The sequence below is a fragment of the Podarcis raffonei genome, chromosome 8, assembly GCF_027172205.1.
Source record: "Podarcis raffonei isolate rPodRaf1 chromosome 8, rPodRaf1.pri, whole genome shotgun sequence".
In the NCBI taxonomy this organism is placed as follows: Eukaryota; Metazoa; Chordata; class Lepidosauria; order Squamata; family Lacertidae; genus Podarcis; species Podarcis raffonei.
In genome coordinates this window covers 15876238-15893199 of record NC_070609.1, presented here as the reverse complement: position 1 = coordinate 15893199, position 16962 = coordinate 15876238, and the positions used below count along the sequence as shown (strand labels likewise).

Below are 16962 nucleotides of genomic sequence, written 5' to 3'. Positions count from 1 at the left end.
ATTTTCATGGGTGGGTCTGAGCACAAGCTTCTCAGACTCTGCCCAACACCATCTGATTTACAACACTGCTTTGGCTTTCTGAACAGCTGAGAGCGAACTGCAAGGGACTTATGTTTCGTGTTGAAGTTTCTGTGGTGCTGAGAATGGAACTTCATGAGGAGAATTATGGCAACTGAGAAAGAGACTTGGGACAAAATGGCAGCAGAGGCTCTAGAGCTAAGTGTTGCTAGATAAATTTCAGCTTACTTAAGAACACGTTTCACCTGGGCTGTGCATCAGATCCAGCCCAATCCAATTAATGAATTGGACTGGGCCAATTTGTATCAACATAGGATTGGGTCACATTATGTTGAGGCAATCCCAGATCACACCAGATCAGGCCAGCCAACCCATCTCACTCACTATTCCATCTTTAAAAACAATTTATATACTTGTAATCACAACAACATATGAACCTACCTGGACCATGAGATCATCTTCTGAGACCCTCCTTCATGTGCCTCCTCCTCAAGAGATTTAGAGTGTGGCAACACAAGAACAGGCCTTCTGTGCAGTGGCTGCCCGACTGTGGAATGCTCTTCCCAGGGAAGTTTGCCTGGCTCCTTCATTATACACCTTTTGGCACCAGGCAAAAACATTCCTTTTCAACCAGGTCTTTGGCTGGTCCACTTTACATCCTATGCCCTTTTTAATGTGTTTTTTTGGGGTGGGTATTATTCTGTTGTTTTATTTTTATTTGGTATCTTGTGGTTTTATATCTTGATTTTATTCTATGAAATGCCCTGAGACCCCCGGGTATAGGGTGGTATATAAATTCAATCATCATGAACAACAACAACAACAATGCCAAACACCGTCCAAAATGACTCAGAGCAACAACAACAACGACAACAATTTTATTATTTGTACCCTGCCCATCTGACTGGGTTGCACCAATCAGCTTGGGCACCTTCCAACATCTATGAAACAGCCCCTAGGAGTTGGATGCCATGCAAAGGGAGTCTCTCAAACGTGAATCTCCTGGAGAGGTGAAAGAAGGCAGCTCAAGTATACAGCCGGACAAGAGGGAAGGAAACATGGTGTCTACCTCCGTAATGAGCTCAGGCAAACAAGCTCTGGAAATTTGGGGTTGCCATGCTGAGGGCAGAGTTTGATGCTCAGTTACATTCGTAAAAGTAAGCAATGCAAAACACTGGGAGAGAGCTAATGTCTCTGCAGTGGCCTCATGCTGAATAGGAGGAGCTGCTGGTATCCCCCCTCCCCTAGTTAGAAAATGCTGGGGGGGGCACACGGGGGGGTCTCATGGGGTTTACACTTGCCCAGCATGCTTCAGAGCAGGCCCCTCCCCCTGTGACAGACTCTGATATCCACTTTAACCACAGAGTTAGGAGTCTACATGTGTTTCCCCTCCAAATATCATATTTGAGGGGCACCCCCTCCCAAAAAAGTTCATGGGCATTGCCATTGCCCTTGCGAGAAAGTAGCAAGAACATGACTCCTGCCAGGCTTGGAGATGGAGAGGAAGCCAAGCAGCAGAAGTAACAGGACTGTGTGCTGGGGTGCCAACTTAAAATATAGGATGAGGCTGGTAAGCCCTGCCTCACCTCATAGATCAGAAGATGTGGAGCAGCCCCCCTCCAATATTTCAATATTTCAATATCTCGTCCCCTGGGAGCTGGCTGCTATAACTGTGCGCAAGTCATTCGGTTTATTATTTTTTGATCATATCTCAGAGTCTAAACAACTCATAGTGATAGGGGCATTCTGCCATAGGGAACTTTATTAGTGCCAGCCGTTTCTGAACTCTGTCCGCAGTACAGTGTGTCAAAAGATTTCAGATTAAAATTGCCACTGCTGGCACTGAGAGCGTGGGACAAGAGATTCCTGATGTAGACGCTTCTCAGATGGCTTTGCAGATGCAGCTGCTACCTGCCTGCCTTGTCTGCACTGAGAGGGAGTCGGAGGGTGGGGGTGGCGAAGAGCTCCAGCTGCCAAGGCTGCAGGAAGCTGGAGGACAAGCTGGGGGAAGGGAAGGTGAGTCTCTCTGCGTGAGGCTGTAGAAACCCTTGAAGGGATAATACCGGGGACTCCTAAGGCTGAGGGTGTCAGATAAGACACAGGCTTTGTTGTCAGTCTAGGATCACTCTGAGGAGATTTTGGTGTCCTTCCTGCCTGCCTGATTTGCAAAGCCAGCTCATCATGGGGGCTCGAAAGCAGCTCTGCAGCCTGCAGAATGTTAGCACTTTTCTAAAAAATAAACGATTTCTTCCTCATGTGCAATCTTGTAATCTGAAGCCATTTGTTTCCCTACCCTCTGGAGCAGAAGAATATTTAATTTATTATTTATTAATAAAGGTTTCAGCAAAGAAAATGATATTTTGATGTGAGCTGACAGTTTTAAAAATGTAATTCAGTTGTAAAACAATACACATAGCCCTAAATGGAACGTCCAAACCATATCATACTGATTTGTTACACAGTGATAACTTTCTGGTCTCAGAGCTGGAGATGGTATACTCTCTCTCTCTCTCTCTCTCTCTCTCTCTCTCTCTCTCTCACACACACACACACACACACACACACACACACACACGCACGCACACGCATACAAAGCCCACAGCCCACCTCCCTTGCCCCCCCCTGCAATCCCAGATCTCTCCACTGGTGCACACAGCCCTCCCTTCCAGGCTGCTCTTCGCCTGCCTACCCAACACACACCTGGAGCAGGAAGGGAGGGAGGGAGAGAGAGAGGGAGACCTCATTCATTAGCCCCTCCCGCTCGTTTCCTGATTCTTCCCTCACCTTGGATGCCAGGAAAAGACCTCCCATCCCATTCTCTCCCTCCCTGAAGGGAAGATGGTGGGGAGGGGGGAGAGAGAGAAAGGACCCAACGTCCGGCCGACTTTCCAATCCTGACCCTGCTCTGCACTCCCCCCCCCGTTTGTTTTCACCCCCTCACTTTCCTCATGCAACTCCGTCCTCTTCCTCTCCCAGCAACACTAATACAAAATCTCAGCAGCCCTCCAGGTGATTTCTCTCACCCCGAAAAACTTCGGAGGGGGAGAGAGAAGAGGGGAAAAAATAAAGGTTTGCTGAGGGGTCAGGAGGCGAGGAATTTGTGTCTGGTCCTTCCGCAGGTTGGGGAGAAGGAGGGGGGAGGCTGTCTCCAATCTGAGAAGGGAAACCATTTCGTGGGAAAGCTGATACAGTGGTACCTTGGTTTGCAACCGGAAGAGCATCTCCATTTTTTGAATTACAACCAATTTGGGGGGGGGGGGAGGCCCCATTGGCAAAAGCGCGCCTTGGGTTACACCCTGTCTTGGGTTACAACCGGACCTCCAGAATGGATTATGTTTGTAAACCAAGGTACGACTGTAATGTGCCGCTTGGGGGAGGGGGGAAGTGGGTGGAGAATTAAGACACATAAGGGGAATCTGGTTATTAATTACTTAAATCAGTGGTTTTCAACCAGTGTGGTGTGGCACCCTGGGGTGCCTTGAAGGATGATCAGGGGTGCCGTGGGCAACACTGGCCTCCGTCCCTCTTTCATTCCCTTCCTCCTCTGAAGCCTTCTTGGGTCTTGCCTCCCATAGGCTTGCACAGCTGTTTGTTGCAGCAGCCCTGGCTACAGGCTCCCCAGGTGAATGGTGCCTCTGGGGCTGGCCAGGGGGTGCTGGTTTCCAGGAGCTGAGGGGGGCCTCAGGGTAAGCAGGCAAGTGGGTGAGGGAGCCCAGACAGACCACCAGTCCTTGGTTTTGGGAATGGACAGACAAGTCTCAGGCCCCTGTGGGGCAGTGTGAGGAGGCACCTCTCTTGAAGGCAGGGGGGTGGCAGCTCAGAGACCACAAGCAGCAGCAGTGGCTGCCAGAGGACTCCCAAGGAGAGGGGAGAGGAGGCTGAGGGAAGACTTCACAAGGGGGGGGGTGTTTAAAAAAGGATGAGAGGCTGCCAGCTCTGCAGGCAAGGGGTGACATAACTGGGCTCCTGAGCCCCACAGGGGTGCCGCAGAAAGAGGGTACTTGGTCAGAGGAGCTGTGAACATAAAAAGGTTGAAAACCTCTGACTTCAATGACAAGCAGGGGCAGAATTTACACGCAGTGTCTAAAGGTAGGAAGCGCTCTTAAAACATAAAATAAAACTGCCCCAACCCCTTCTTCTTTTTGACCACACCCTCCTCTTCTCCACCTTCAGGCAGGTAACTCTTCGTTGCATCTTTCTAAAAAACATGTAAGGTTTAATCATCAATGTAATGGGCACAGCCTCCGTCCCCAACCTAAAAAAAAATCAAAAATCAGGAAGTGCAGTTTCTTAAAATGCTGAGAGTCCCCTTCCTCATGTCCCTCTTTGTATTCAGGGCTCTTCGGTTCTGCTCCTGTGTCCTGGGCTGGCTGGAAGCAGAGGAGTGGTGGGAGGCACCAGTTGGGGAACCCCCAAGGGAACCCCCAGGGGAAGAATGTCAGAGCCAGGGGATTGGTAGTGGCAGAAGTGGAGGGGGGTCAAGAGGCAGAGTAAAGACATGGAATCTCCCCCTTGTGGTGTAACCAGCTTCGGTCTCCCCTGGTCTCCCCGAACATGAAGAGGAATGAAGAGGACAGAGCAATGAGAGACAAGACGAAAGAACCTCAGGTTGCTGGGGAAGAAGGAGCCTAAGAGAGCGGGGGAAGGTGGGGACCTACAGTCACTGCAACTGCTTCATTGTGGCAAGAGATACTGGGAAGAGTTGCTGTGTTCACTTGGCCTGCGCTGTTCGGGTTTTTTTGAGTAAAGAGTTAACTTCATTGACAACGGGTGTTTTATTGCTCACCTACTCCAGCTCCTGACATCACATGACCTTTGGGCACTTTATCCTTTATCCTTGCGCTCACTTGTGAATTATGGGATGTGATGGGATTCATACCTTCTACCTATAAAGCTTTGTTGCTTGGCAAATGATAATAATATTGGCGACACTGGAAATTTTACGGAGGGCATGCCACTAATGAATGCTTTTAATTAGGCTGGTCACTTAACATTTTCCTGCTTCTTTTCTCTTCAGCGCACTGAGATCCACAATGGTGGAAGACTTTGAGGTAGCCATTTCTCAGGGCCAATTGGCAGGCGCTGTGTCGCATGTGCTGGCAAAACCACTGCACTTCTTCAACAGCACTCCGCTCCACATTGCTGTAGTAGGAGAGCCCGGCTCCGGGAAGTCCTCCTTCATCAATGCCATGCTGGGTCTTCGTGCCGATGACCCCCGTGCTGCTGCAACTGGCATACAGATGACGACTGTGCAAGTCAAGGATTACCCACACCCGACACTTCCGCAAGTGATCCTTTGGGACCACTCCGGAAGGGGAACGCCAACTTTTGGGGAGGACAAATTTGAGAAGGAGATCGATTTGAATCACTTTGATTTCTTCGTCATCGTCGGCTCCCAGCGCTTCCGCTCCACCCATTCTGACCTGGTCCGTGAAATCCAAGATATGGGCAAGAGCTTCTACTTTGTGCGCACCAAAGCAGACCTGGACCTGTCGGCCGCCAAGAGGCAACGGCCATCTGACTACAATGAGAAGAAGGTCCTCTTGCACATCCAGGAGGACTGCAAAGAGTGCTTGGTAAGAGAAGGAGTGAGGGACCCACAAGTCTTCATCGTCTCCAACTGGGAAGCCGACCGCTTTGACTTCCCCCTCCTGCAGGAAACGCTGAAGAACGATCTCTTGCGGCTGAAGAGGCAAGCCTTTCTGCTCCACTTCCCTAGCATCTGCCTGCCTATCTTAAAGAAAAAGAAAACCACTGTGGAGGAGAAGATTTGGACCAAAAGGCTTGTTTTGCTGGTCACTCTTGGAAGCCCAGTTCCCTTCCTTCTCCCCATATTTCTGTTTAGAAATTTCCGCTCCTGGTGCTTCCTGGACTTTGGCCTGGACGATCGATCCCTTGCAGCTCTGGCCCAGCGGGTTGGAAAGACAAGCACAGCCCTTAAAGCAGCAATGCAGTCCCTGGGAATCTTCTCTGCCATTTTATGGGTGCTGCCCGACTTGGTGGGACTCTCAGTGATGGCTTATGAATATCACCGCTGGGAGCATTTCCCCATCTTTGGCTGCCTTCTGTCGGGAGGGATTTCGCTTCCTCGCACCTACTTCATGCTGCAGAAATGCATATCGGGTGCTGCTGATGACACCCAGAGGGTTCTGTCCAAAGCTCTTGAGGCAGAGGGGGGAAAGTCCATTTAGCAGCAAATAGATGCACTATGATGACTAAGTGCTTGATATATAGTGTCTGGCAAATTATACATGTTTTCATTTGTGTGTTTTATAAAACAAGCTCCCAGAAGACATGGCGAGCACAAAGTCTGGGAAAGTCAAAAGGCTTGTTTGTGTCCCAAGCTTTAAAATTGAACCCAGATGATTCAAAGTCTGCACTAAGAAAAGATCAATTCTCCCATCTGTTTCAAGAATGATAATAGATCAAATTGGCATGAGTTATTCTGGATTTGCTAATCATGAAAAGGCAATGTGGTATTTTAAAAAAGACAACCACCACTACCAAAAGACATTAAAAAATAATAACCAGATGATCAGGTTTTTTATTTTAAAAATTCCATAAACATTAAGCTTCTCATAAAAAAAACCCTAAGTGAAATAATCTGAATGCAAGCATAACCCTACCGTTACTTTCTTAAATTAGTATCTGTACCCAATGTATGTGATGGGACGCGGGTGGCGCTGTTATCTAAACCACTGAGCCTAGGGCTTGCCGATCACAAGGTTGGCGGTTCAAATCCCCGCAACGGGGTGAGCTCCCGTTGCTCGGTCCCTGCTCCTGCCAACCTAGCAGTTTGAAAGCACATCAAAGTGCAAGTAGATAAATAGGTACCACTCCAGCAGGAAGGTAAACGGAGTTTCCGTGCGTTGCTCTGGTTCACCAGAAGTGGCTTAGTCATGCTGGCCACATGACCTGGATAAACTGTCTGCGGACAAATGTCGGCTCCCTCGGCCAGTAAAGCGAGATGGGCAGCGCAACCCCAGAGTCGTCTGCAACTGGACTTAATGCTCAGGGGTCCCTTAACCTTAACCTTTACCCAATGTATAAGAATTAAGACCAATACCAAACAGAGACTTTGGGACAAATGGACTTTTTACTATATTTCTAATTACCGTATTTTTCGCTCTATAACACGCACCTGACCATAACACGCACGTAGTTTTTAGAGGAGGAAAATCCGTAGGCATGCCATCCGTAGGCATTCCCTCCATAACACGCACAGACATTTCCCCTTACTTTTTAGGAGGAAAAAAGTGAGTGTTATGGTGCAAAAAATACGGTATTTCAGTCAACAAATGAATTTTTCTGTATCTGATGGCAGATTAAAAAAAACCACCCACTAGTGTCCTATGTGAACCTGCTTGCAAGGATGGTATCAAGCTGTAATTTATGCAGGCTGCAGCATTCACCTTTCTTCTCTCTCTATATATGTATATATGCTGCATTTGCTTTTTACTTTAGGAACAAGAGTTAGCTCTATATCACAAGTATCATGCAACATCTATTTCACAATGTTCTTTCCCTCATACGCACTTAAACTGAAGGAGGGCATTCAGCTAGACAGAAGCCTCCCCAATGCATTTGTTAAATAGAAAGTTGAGGTAATTTTAATCTGTTTTAGTATTTTAACTCTTGCATATCTTAAAGCATGGCTGAATTTCCCCCCTGATTTTATTGTTTTCTATTTTTGCAAACCATTTTGAGGTTTTAGTAGAATCAAGCGGTGTTTAAGTTTCATGAAATAAACTAATTCATTAAAATAATTTCCTTGCCACTGCCAGGACATTTGTGTTATAATCAACACTGCTTTCACATGATCACTCTAAATATTTTATATACACTACAGCTAGCACAATGATCACAGCCTCTGTTTCTTGCATTTAATAACCCTCTGATGTCACAACCACATTTTTGTCTCTACACCAGGGATGCAGCTCTCTAGATGTTGTGTGACTACAACCCCCATCATCCCTGACCATGCTGGCTGAGGCTGATGGGAGTTTGAGTCTAGAAACCTTCCAGAGAACTATAGTTTCTCCACACCTGTTATGCAAAAAAGACTTTTGCAAAAAAGCTCAAAAACCTTTGTGCCTGGATTTTCACCTTTTGAAATATGGCCATTCTAATTAATCAGCATTCAGTTTTCCATGAAAGTTTCAGAAATGATAAATATTGTGAATTATCTTGACCCCCCTCCAGACTGGTATTTTTGGTGGGTATATTCTGCAACCTGTCATTGACACAATAATAATGCATGAGTGGGGGGTTTATACTGGGCCATCCAGATACCATTCCACTCTATTGTTTTGCAACACTTCCCCAATGTCACTCAGTTATTATTGCCATCTGGAAGGTCACTCTTGCTCTGTAGTGTGACAAAGGTGGGCAACACACACACCCATGAACATTTGTGTTATTAAAAACTGCAGGGCAGAGCATAGGGCTTGCCGATCAGAAGGTCAGCGGTTCGAAACCCCACAACGGGGTGAGCTCCCATTGCTTGGTCCCAGCTCCTGCCAGCCTAGCAGTTTGAAAGCACACAGTGCAAGTAGATAAATAGGTACCGCTCCGGCGGGAAGGTAAACGGTGTTTCTGTGTGCTGCTCTGGTTTGCCAGAAGCGGCTTAGTTATGCTGGCCACATGACCCAGAAGCTGTACGCCGGCTGCCTCGGCCAGTAAAGCGAGAAGAGCGCCGCAACCCCAGAGTCATCCGTGACTGGACTTAATGGTTCGGGGTCCCTTTACCTTTTATGGACCCATGCCTATTGCAAACGAAGCAGTATGACCATTCCAAAACATTTGCAGATGCAAAAGGTATTGAAAGTGGGATCACGTATAATCAATATGAATGTTCAATAAAAAGGACATCTGGAAGATCCCTACAGCCTTCCTCAAACTGATGCCTTCCAGATGTTTTGGACTTCATTCCCCATCATGTCTGGCCATTGGCCATGCTACTGTAGCTAGAGCTGATGAGAGTTGTAGTCCAAAACCTCTGAAGCATTACTTGCTTTGGGAAGGCTGAGGTGAAATACTACTATACCGTGGGATTAGGACAGAACTAAACCACCCCTCCCACAATTTACCACTCTATTCGTGGGTGACAATGGGGAGTTTCAACCATTTGTTTCATTGTGGGGGGTCACAATGATGCAACCTGTTTTGGGAGGGAATGGCATTTCTTTTTTTATATATAATTTTTATTCATTTTCCAAACATTTTTATACAATCAACTCATATTAACTCTCACATTCAGTTTCTCTGCCAATCTTTCGTTAAAATTTCTATTGTTAACACATTTCTGAACTTATTATTGCCTTTAACCATCCCTCTTCCTTTCTCCTACTTTCTTTTTTACAATATTTCTTAATTTTTCACAGAGACTCTTCAAAACCAACAAGCGTTGTCTGTGCATCACATATGCTTTTCAGATAATCTGTAAATTTCCCCAGTCTTCAATAAACTTTTGGTCTTTCTGGTATTGACTCTTCCCAGTCAGTTTATCCAATTCCGCATATTCAGTCAGTTTCATTCTCCATTCTTCCACTGTTGGAATTTCTTCCTGCTTCCATCTTTGCGCCAGAAGTATTCTTGCGGCTGTTACAGCGTATTGGAAAAGTTTACAATCTTTTCTATTAATTTCATTACCTACCAATCCTAGTAAGAAGGCTTCTGGTTTTCTAACAAATGTATATCTCAACATCTTTTTCAATTCCTTATATATCATTTCCCAGAAGCCTTTCACCTTTTTGCACTCCTACCACATATGATAGAAAGTTCCTTCTTTTTCTTTACATTTCAAACACATTACATGTTTTAGACATTTTAGCTAATTTAACTGGCGTTATGTACCATCTATATACCATTTTCATTACATTTTCCTTCAACGCGGTACACGCCGTGAATTTTAACTTTTCATTCCATAATTTCGTCCAATCATCATATTGTATATTATAACCAAAATCTCTGGCCCAATGTATCATTACTGATTTCACCTCTTCATCTTTTGTATGCCATTCCAACAACATTCTATACATTTTAGACAAATTTTTATACTCATTATTCAATACCTCTATTTGAAATTTTGATTCTTTTCCTTCATATCCACACATTTTACAATCATAGAATCATAGAATCATAGAGTTGGAAGAGACCACAAGGGCCATCGAGTCCAACCCCCTGCCAAGCAGGAAACACCATCAGAGCACTCGTGACATATGGTTGTCAAGCCTCTGCTTAAAGACCTCCAAAGAAGGAGACTCCACCACACTCCTTGGCAGCAAATTCCACTGTCGAACAGCTCTTACTGTCAGGAAGTTCTTCCTAATGTTTAGGTGGAATCTTCTTTCTTGTAGTTTGGATCCATTGCTCCGTGTCTGCTTCTCTGGAGCAGCAGAAAACAACCTTTCTCCCTCCTCTATATGACATCCTTTTATATATTTGAACATGGCTATCATATCACCCCTTAACCTCCTCTTCTCCAGGCTAAACATACCCAGCTCCCTTAGCCGTTCCTCATAAGGCATCGTTTCCAGGCCATTTTGGTTGCCCTCCTCTGGACACGTTCCAGTTTGTCAGTGTCCTTCTTGAACTGTGGTGCCCAGAACTGGACACAGTACTCCAGGTGAGGTCTGACCAGAGCAGAATACAGTGGCACTATTACTTCCCTTGATCTAGATGCTATACTCCTATTGATGCAGCCCAGAATTGCATTGGCTTTTTAGCTGCCGTGTCACACTGTTGGCTCATGTCAAGTTTGTGGTCAACCAAGACTCCTAGATCCTTTTCACATGTACTGCTCTCAAGCCAGGTGTCCCCCATGTTGTATTTGTGCCTCTCATTTTTTTTGCCCAAGTGCAATACTTTACATTTCTCCCTGTTAAAGTTCATCTTGTTTGTTTGGGCCCAGTTCTCTAATCTGTCAAGGTCGTTTTGAAGTGTGATCCTGTCCTCTGGGGTGTTAGTCACCCCTCCCAGTTTGGTGTCATCTGCAAATTTGATCAGGATGCCCTTGAGTCCATCATCCAAGTCGTTGATAAAGATGTTGAATAAGACCGGGCCCAAGACAGAACCCTGTGGCACCCCACTAGTCATTCTTCTCCAGGATGAAGAGGAACCATTGATGAGTACCCTTTGGGTTCGGTCAGTCAGCCAGTTACAAATCCACTGAGTGGTAGCATAGTCAAGACCGCATTTTACCAGCTTCTTTACAAGAATATCATGGGGCACCTTGTCAAATGCCTTGCTGAAATCAAGGTAGGCTACATCCACTGCGTTCCCTTCATCTACCAGGCTTGTAATTCTTTCAAAAAACGAGATCAGGTTAGTCTGACATGACTTATTTTTCAGAAATCCATGCTGACTATTGGTGATCACAGCATTCCTTTCTAGGTGCTCACAGACTGTTTGCTTAATGATTTGCTCCAGAATCTTCCCTGGTATTGATGTCAGACTGACTGGGTGGTAATTATTTGGGTCCTTTCTTTTCCCCTTTTTGGGGAAATCTTTTTTAAACATTTCACTAATCTGGTATTAGTGCAACCAATCATAAACAAATTCTTTCACCTCTTCATAAGTCTTCATTTTCCATTCCCCCCCTCTCTTACTATCAATTCTCCATAAGTTATCCACCTCCCCCTCATGTTTATCTTTTTCACACTCATCACTTCCAATGGTGAAAGCCAATGGGGGAGTCTTGGTTCCAACAAATTTTTATACCTCTCCCACACATCTACCAATGATCTTCGGAAGATGTGGTTTTCAAAACTTTTATGAATTTTTTTCTTTTCATACCACAGATATGCATGCCACCCGAATCTATTATCAAATCCTTCTAAATCTAACAATTCTCCATTCACTAATTTAATCCATTCCTTTAACCAACAGAGGCATGATGCTTCATAATATAATTTCAAGTCTGGCAGAGCGAAGCCACCTCTTTCTCTCATATCTGTTTATAACTTAAACTGAATCCTTGGCTTCTTGCCCTGCCAGATGTATCTTGAAACTATTTTTTGCCATTCTTTGAAAATTGATGCCCCTTTAATTATCGGTAGTGATTGAAATAGAAATAACATCCTTGGCAGCACACTCATCTTTATCGTAGATATCCTTCCCCAAAAAGATAGCTTCAATCTTCCCCACACCTCCAGATCCCTTTTTATCCCATTCCAAACAGGTACATAGTTATTTTGAAACAAATCGATATTCTTGGGGGTTAACCATACTCCTAAATATTTCACTTTGTTCACCACTTCCAACCCTGTCCTTTGTTGCATTTCCTTTATTAATTCTTGGTCCATATTTTTTGCAATAATTTTAGTCTTTCTTTTGTTTAAATAAAAACCTGCAACTTGACCAAATGGTTCTATTTCTTCTAGGATTCTTTTAATGCTTTCCGCTAGCTCTTCTACCATCATTACAAGATCGTCCGCAAATGCTTTGACTTTATACTCATTTTTCCCTACAGACACCCCTTTTATTTCTTTATTTTTTCTTATTGATTTTAGCAAAACCTCCAGCACCAAGATGAATAATAATGGTGATAATGGGCATCCTTGTCTTGTACCCTTTGTTATTTTAATGTCTTCCGTTGTATAATTGTTTACTATCAACTTCGCTTTTTGCTCTGTATATATTGCCTTTATTCCATTAAAAAATTCCGTACCTACGTTCATATGTTCCAAATTTTTTAACATAAAGTTCCATGATATATTGTCAAAGGCCTTTTCCGCATCCACAAAGATTAACATAGCTTGTTTCTCATTCCTGGCATTCAGATATTCTATTATATTTCTTATATTTCTTATATTATAAGATCTTGCAGTACTTTTTTCATTCTCTTTGCTAATATGCTTGCAAAAATTTTATAATCAGTGTTCAACAGTGAAATAGGCCTATAATTTTTAACTAGCGTTAAGTCCGATTCTTGTTTTGGGATAAGTGTAATAAAGGCTTCTTTCCAAGTTTCCGCTATTTCCCTATTCTTCAAGATATTGTTTACAACTTCTTTCAGTGGTACAAGTAGGGTGCTTCTCATTTCCTTATAGTATCTAGCTGTGAATCCATCTGGTCCTGGGGCTTTCCCTTTTTTCAATTCGCTTATCGCCTCTTTAATTTCTTCAATTTCAACTGGGGCATTCAAGTTGTCTTTTTTCTCCGTCGGGATCTTCTGCATTTCTTTTTCCTTTAAGAATCTTTCTATCTTCCTCATATTATTCTTTTCTTTATTTTTGTACAGTTGTCTATAAAAGTCCAAGAATCCTTTTCTAATTTCCTTCGGGTCTTCTATTTCCGTACCTTCAATGATGATTTTGTTTACTGTATTCTGCTCTTTTCTTTTCTTTATCTGCCACGCCAGCCATTTTCCTGATTTATTCGCAAATTCAAAATTTCTTTGTTTCATTCTTTTTATATTCCCTTCTACTTCCTTATTTATTATCATTGCAAACTGTGTTTGTAGAGTCTTTATGTTTTGTCTTATCTTTTCGTTATTTGGTTTTTTTATCAGTTTTTGTTCATTCTCCATTATTTAATAATAATAATAATAATAATAATAATAATAATAATAATAATAATAAAATATTTGTCTCAATAATTCCTTTTTATTCTTTTGCCTATTTTTATTTTTCAGGGCATTTTGTTGAATGAAAAAACCCCTCATCACAGCTTTGCTGGCATCCCAGACCGTACTCATTTTTGTTCCCTTATTACAGTTATTTACAAAATATTCCGACAGGTTCTTTTGAGCATTTTCTACTACTTTCTGATCATCTAGAAGATAGTCGTTTATTCTCCATCTAAACGTTCTTTCTTCAAAACCTTTTAATTCGAATTTTATTGCACTATGGTCCGAAATCACTCTTGGTTGAATTTCAATTTTCGAGATTCTTGGGGTTAATTCATTTGAGACCCACACCTGGTCTATTCTTGACATGGATTGGTTTGGTTCTGAATAAAACGTGAATTGTTTCTCCAGTGGGTGTCTAAGTCTCCAAATGTCAATCAAATTGCAATTCTTAGTCATTGAGAAAAAAGTCTTAGGTAATTTCCTATCTTTACTCACCCCTGTTGTTCTCAGTCTGTCCATTTCCATTGACACCACTCCATTCAGGTCTCCCATTATTATAGTTTTCTGATCCATATATTCGAACAGTCTTTCTTCTAATTTTTTATAAAATTCTGTCTTGTTTCCATTTGGTGCATAGATCCCGACAATTATTATTTTTTCTCCTTGCCACTTAATTTGAACTGCCATAACTCTGCCTTCTTCATCTTTAAAAATTTGTTGAGCTTCAATTTTTTTCCTGATGTACAAAACTGCTCCTCTTTTTTTACTCCTATCTGAAGATATAAATCATTTCCCAGTCTTTTATTAATTAATTTTTTTTTATGTCTTCTTGCCGCATGAGTTTCTTGTAGACAAATGATACCCAAATTTTTCTTTTTTAGATGTTGTTCGACTTTATTTTGTTTTTTTATCGTTAATCCCATTAATATTCCAGGTCCATAACTTTAACTCCATTTTCGCCATTTTGAATTCTTTATTACAAATTTTATAATTCGTCTACCTCTTCTTCTTCTTTCTCTTCTTCTTCCCTCTTTCTTTCTTCCTCTAATTCATCTGGGTCCACTCCTCCTGCCGCCTCCATTCCTGGTTCCACTTCTCTTGTTTCTTCCTCATCACTTCGCAGCTCTTTATATTTTCTAAAAAAATTTCCTATTTCTTCCGGGTTCGTAAGTCTATGTCTTTTACTTTTGTAAATAAAAGAGATTCCTTCCGGGTATTCCCATCTGAATTCTATATTATTTTTCCTTAAAATCTGAACCGTTGGTTTATATGGGTCTCTCTGTTTAAGTAGCCTGATCGGGATGTCTTTAAAAATAATTATATAGTTTCCTTCAATGTTTAGCCTGTTCTCTCTATTTTTCTGGAGTATCAAATTTCTCATCTCTCTGTCCTTAAAGGTAATCAGGCAGTCCCCCGGACATTTTCTTGCCTTAGCCGATCTTATCTTCATTCGAAAAGCACTTTGCACCGATCTTGCCACCTCATCTGCATTCATCTCCATCCAGTGTGCAATCTCTTTTATTAACTTCTCTTTAATATTTTCTCCTTGCACCTCTGGAACCATCCTCAATCTTAAGTTCACTTCTCTCTGCCTGAGTTCATTCATAGAAATCGCATCCCAGACTTCCTCTTGTGTTTTATTAATTTCCGACATTCCCGTCCTTATTTTTTCTTCCTTCTTCTTCACTTCCCTCATTTCCAATCTTGTCTTTTTCAACCCCTCTTCCAAATTCTGTGTCCTCTTACTCACATCCTTCAATTGCCCTTTCAGTTCATTAACTGTAACGTCAATTTTTTTCTCCATTTGGCGCATTCTCTTATCCATTTGCTCTAATTTTGCTTCTATATTTTTTTCACTCTGCTTAATATTGGAATTGATCTCTGCAAACATTTTCAAGATCTCTCCTTTAAAGTCCGCTTCTTGTTTTGATCCTCTCCTCTCTACCGGTGTTCCTCCCTCCCCCCTTTCTTTTGTGTGAGACATTGTAGTTAATTTCCGAACACCTGATATGATATACAGTCAAAGACAATCAGTATATATACGATCAATAACAATCAGTATTCAATCTTAATATAAATCATTAAATCACTTCTTTTCAAAAAAAGGCATCGAAAAAAATAAATTTTTTACCCTTCCCAATTCTCATGCACTTAAACCTAAATATTAATCAATTTATATATATCAATTTTTCCAAAATAGTTTTCACAAATATATACTTATAGGGGGGAACACCAATAAATTTTTAAGATTCACACTTTTGAGAGATCAATCTCCCACTGCATAAAAGAAATTAACTTCCTTTCTTCTTTCTTCTTGCCACCACTTAGGCTATATCCAAAGCAACTTCTTATTGAAGAAATGCCCTCCAAATAATGCTGCTGTACTGTCTAAATTTTTGTAATCCAATAGCTATATATTGTATTCCCAAAGTTATAATCCAATTATGTGGCCAAAGTTATTAAAAATGCTGATAGGTATTCCAATTATATCCAGAAATGTCCAAGGGGTACCAAGTATATCCAAAGGTAGGAAATAAAAGAGAAATATCTAAAGGAGTCTGACCACAAATAATTGTAAAGGCTGCCAGTCTCCTTATTTTGGAGTGATATTTTTGAGTTCAAATGTGAAAACAGTAATATTTTTAAGTTCAAATGTAAAAACAGAGGGAGAAGAGAAGAAGAAGAGTGATCTTTAGTTTGACAGTCCAGACTAATCCAATAATGGGAAATGAAAAATAAAAATAAAAATAAAAATGAAACACGGAGGAGTGATTAATTCAGCTCCAATTTTCCTTAGCTCCAAATAAAAGTGTAGTACTGAAGACCGACAGCTAAGCTGTTCTTTCTCAGTTCATTCTGCGGACACACACACACACACACACACACACACACACACAAAGCAAAAACAATTTGGGTAGATAGCCTCATTCCAACATAGTCCCTTTTTCTTTCCTTTTATATTTAAGCGTTTGAATTTAATTAAATTAAATACAGAGGTATCCAATCATATAATTTTTTTTTTTACTTTTCAATATTGTCTTTCCATCCCTTTATTATACTTTTTTTGTCGCTGGATGACTTCCTTCAACTTAAAATGGAGAAACAAAAGTTCTATTTCGTTGCAGTTTTTTTTCCAAAACCGAAAGTACCAAGAAGTAACTTTCTTTCTTTCTTACGTCGCTCAGACCGTTCGTTGTATCAAAGACCTTTTAAAGTCAAAAAATAGTTACCCTCTGCTCCCTCTTTTAGTTATCCTCTTTTTCTGCAACTTTTTGTTACTTTTGCAACAATTTATCTCACTTTTAACAAGTTCTCTAAGAGGGAGAAGTTCAAACCGTTTGCCGTTTTACCAACCTCCGCTCCACGCTCCG

The 16962-nt window shown here is 42.1% G+C and overlaps 4 protein-coding genes across 4 annotated transcripts in view; 3 read left to right on the top strand and 1 right to left on the bottom strand.

Moving 5' to 3' along the window:
- Window positions 1–16962, bottom strand: part of LOC128418419 (interferon-inducible GTPase 5-like) — a 169620-nt gene that overhangs the window by 41837 nt on the left and 110821 nt on the right. The gene's annotated exons all lie outside the window — the stretch shown is intronic.
- The window catches only part of LOC128418426 (interferon-inducible GTPase 5-like), a 219045-nt gene that overhangs the window by 121539 nt on the left and 80544 nt on the right, over window positions 1–16962 (top strand). The window lies entirely within an intron of this gene.
- Window positions 1–16962, top strand: part of LOC128418433 (interferon-inducible GTPase 5-like) — a 49213-nt gene that overhangs the window by 6907 nt on the left and 25344 nt on the right. The window lies entirely within an intron of this gene.
- LOC128418441 (interferon-inducible GTPase 5-like) lies at window positions 5043–6413 on the top strand. Its single transcript, XM_053398113.1, has one exon. It carries the CDS (start codon window positions 5052–5054, stop codon window positions 6207–6209), a length of 1158 nt encoding a protein of 385 aa, XP_053254088.1. The 5' UTR covers window positions 5043–5051; the 3' UTR covers window positions 6210–6413.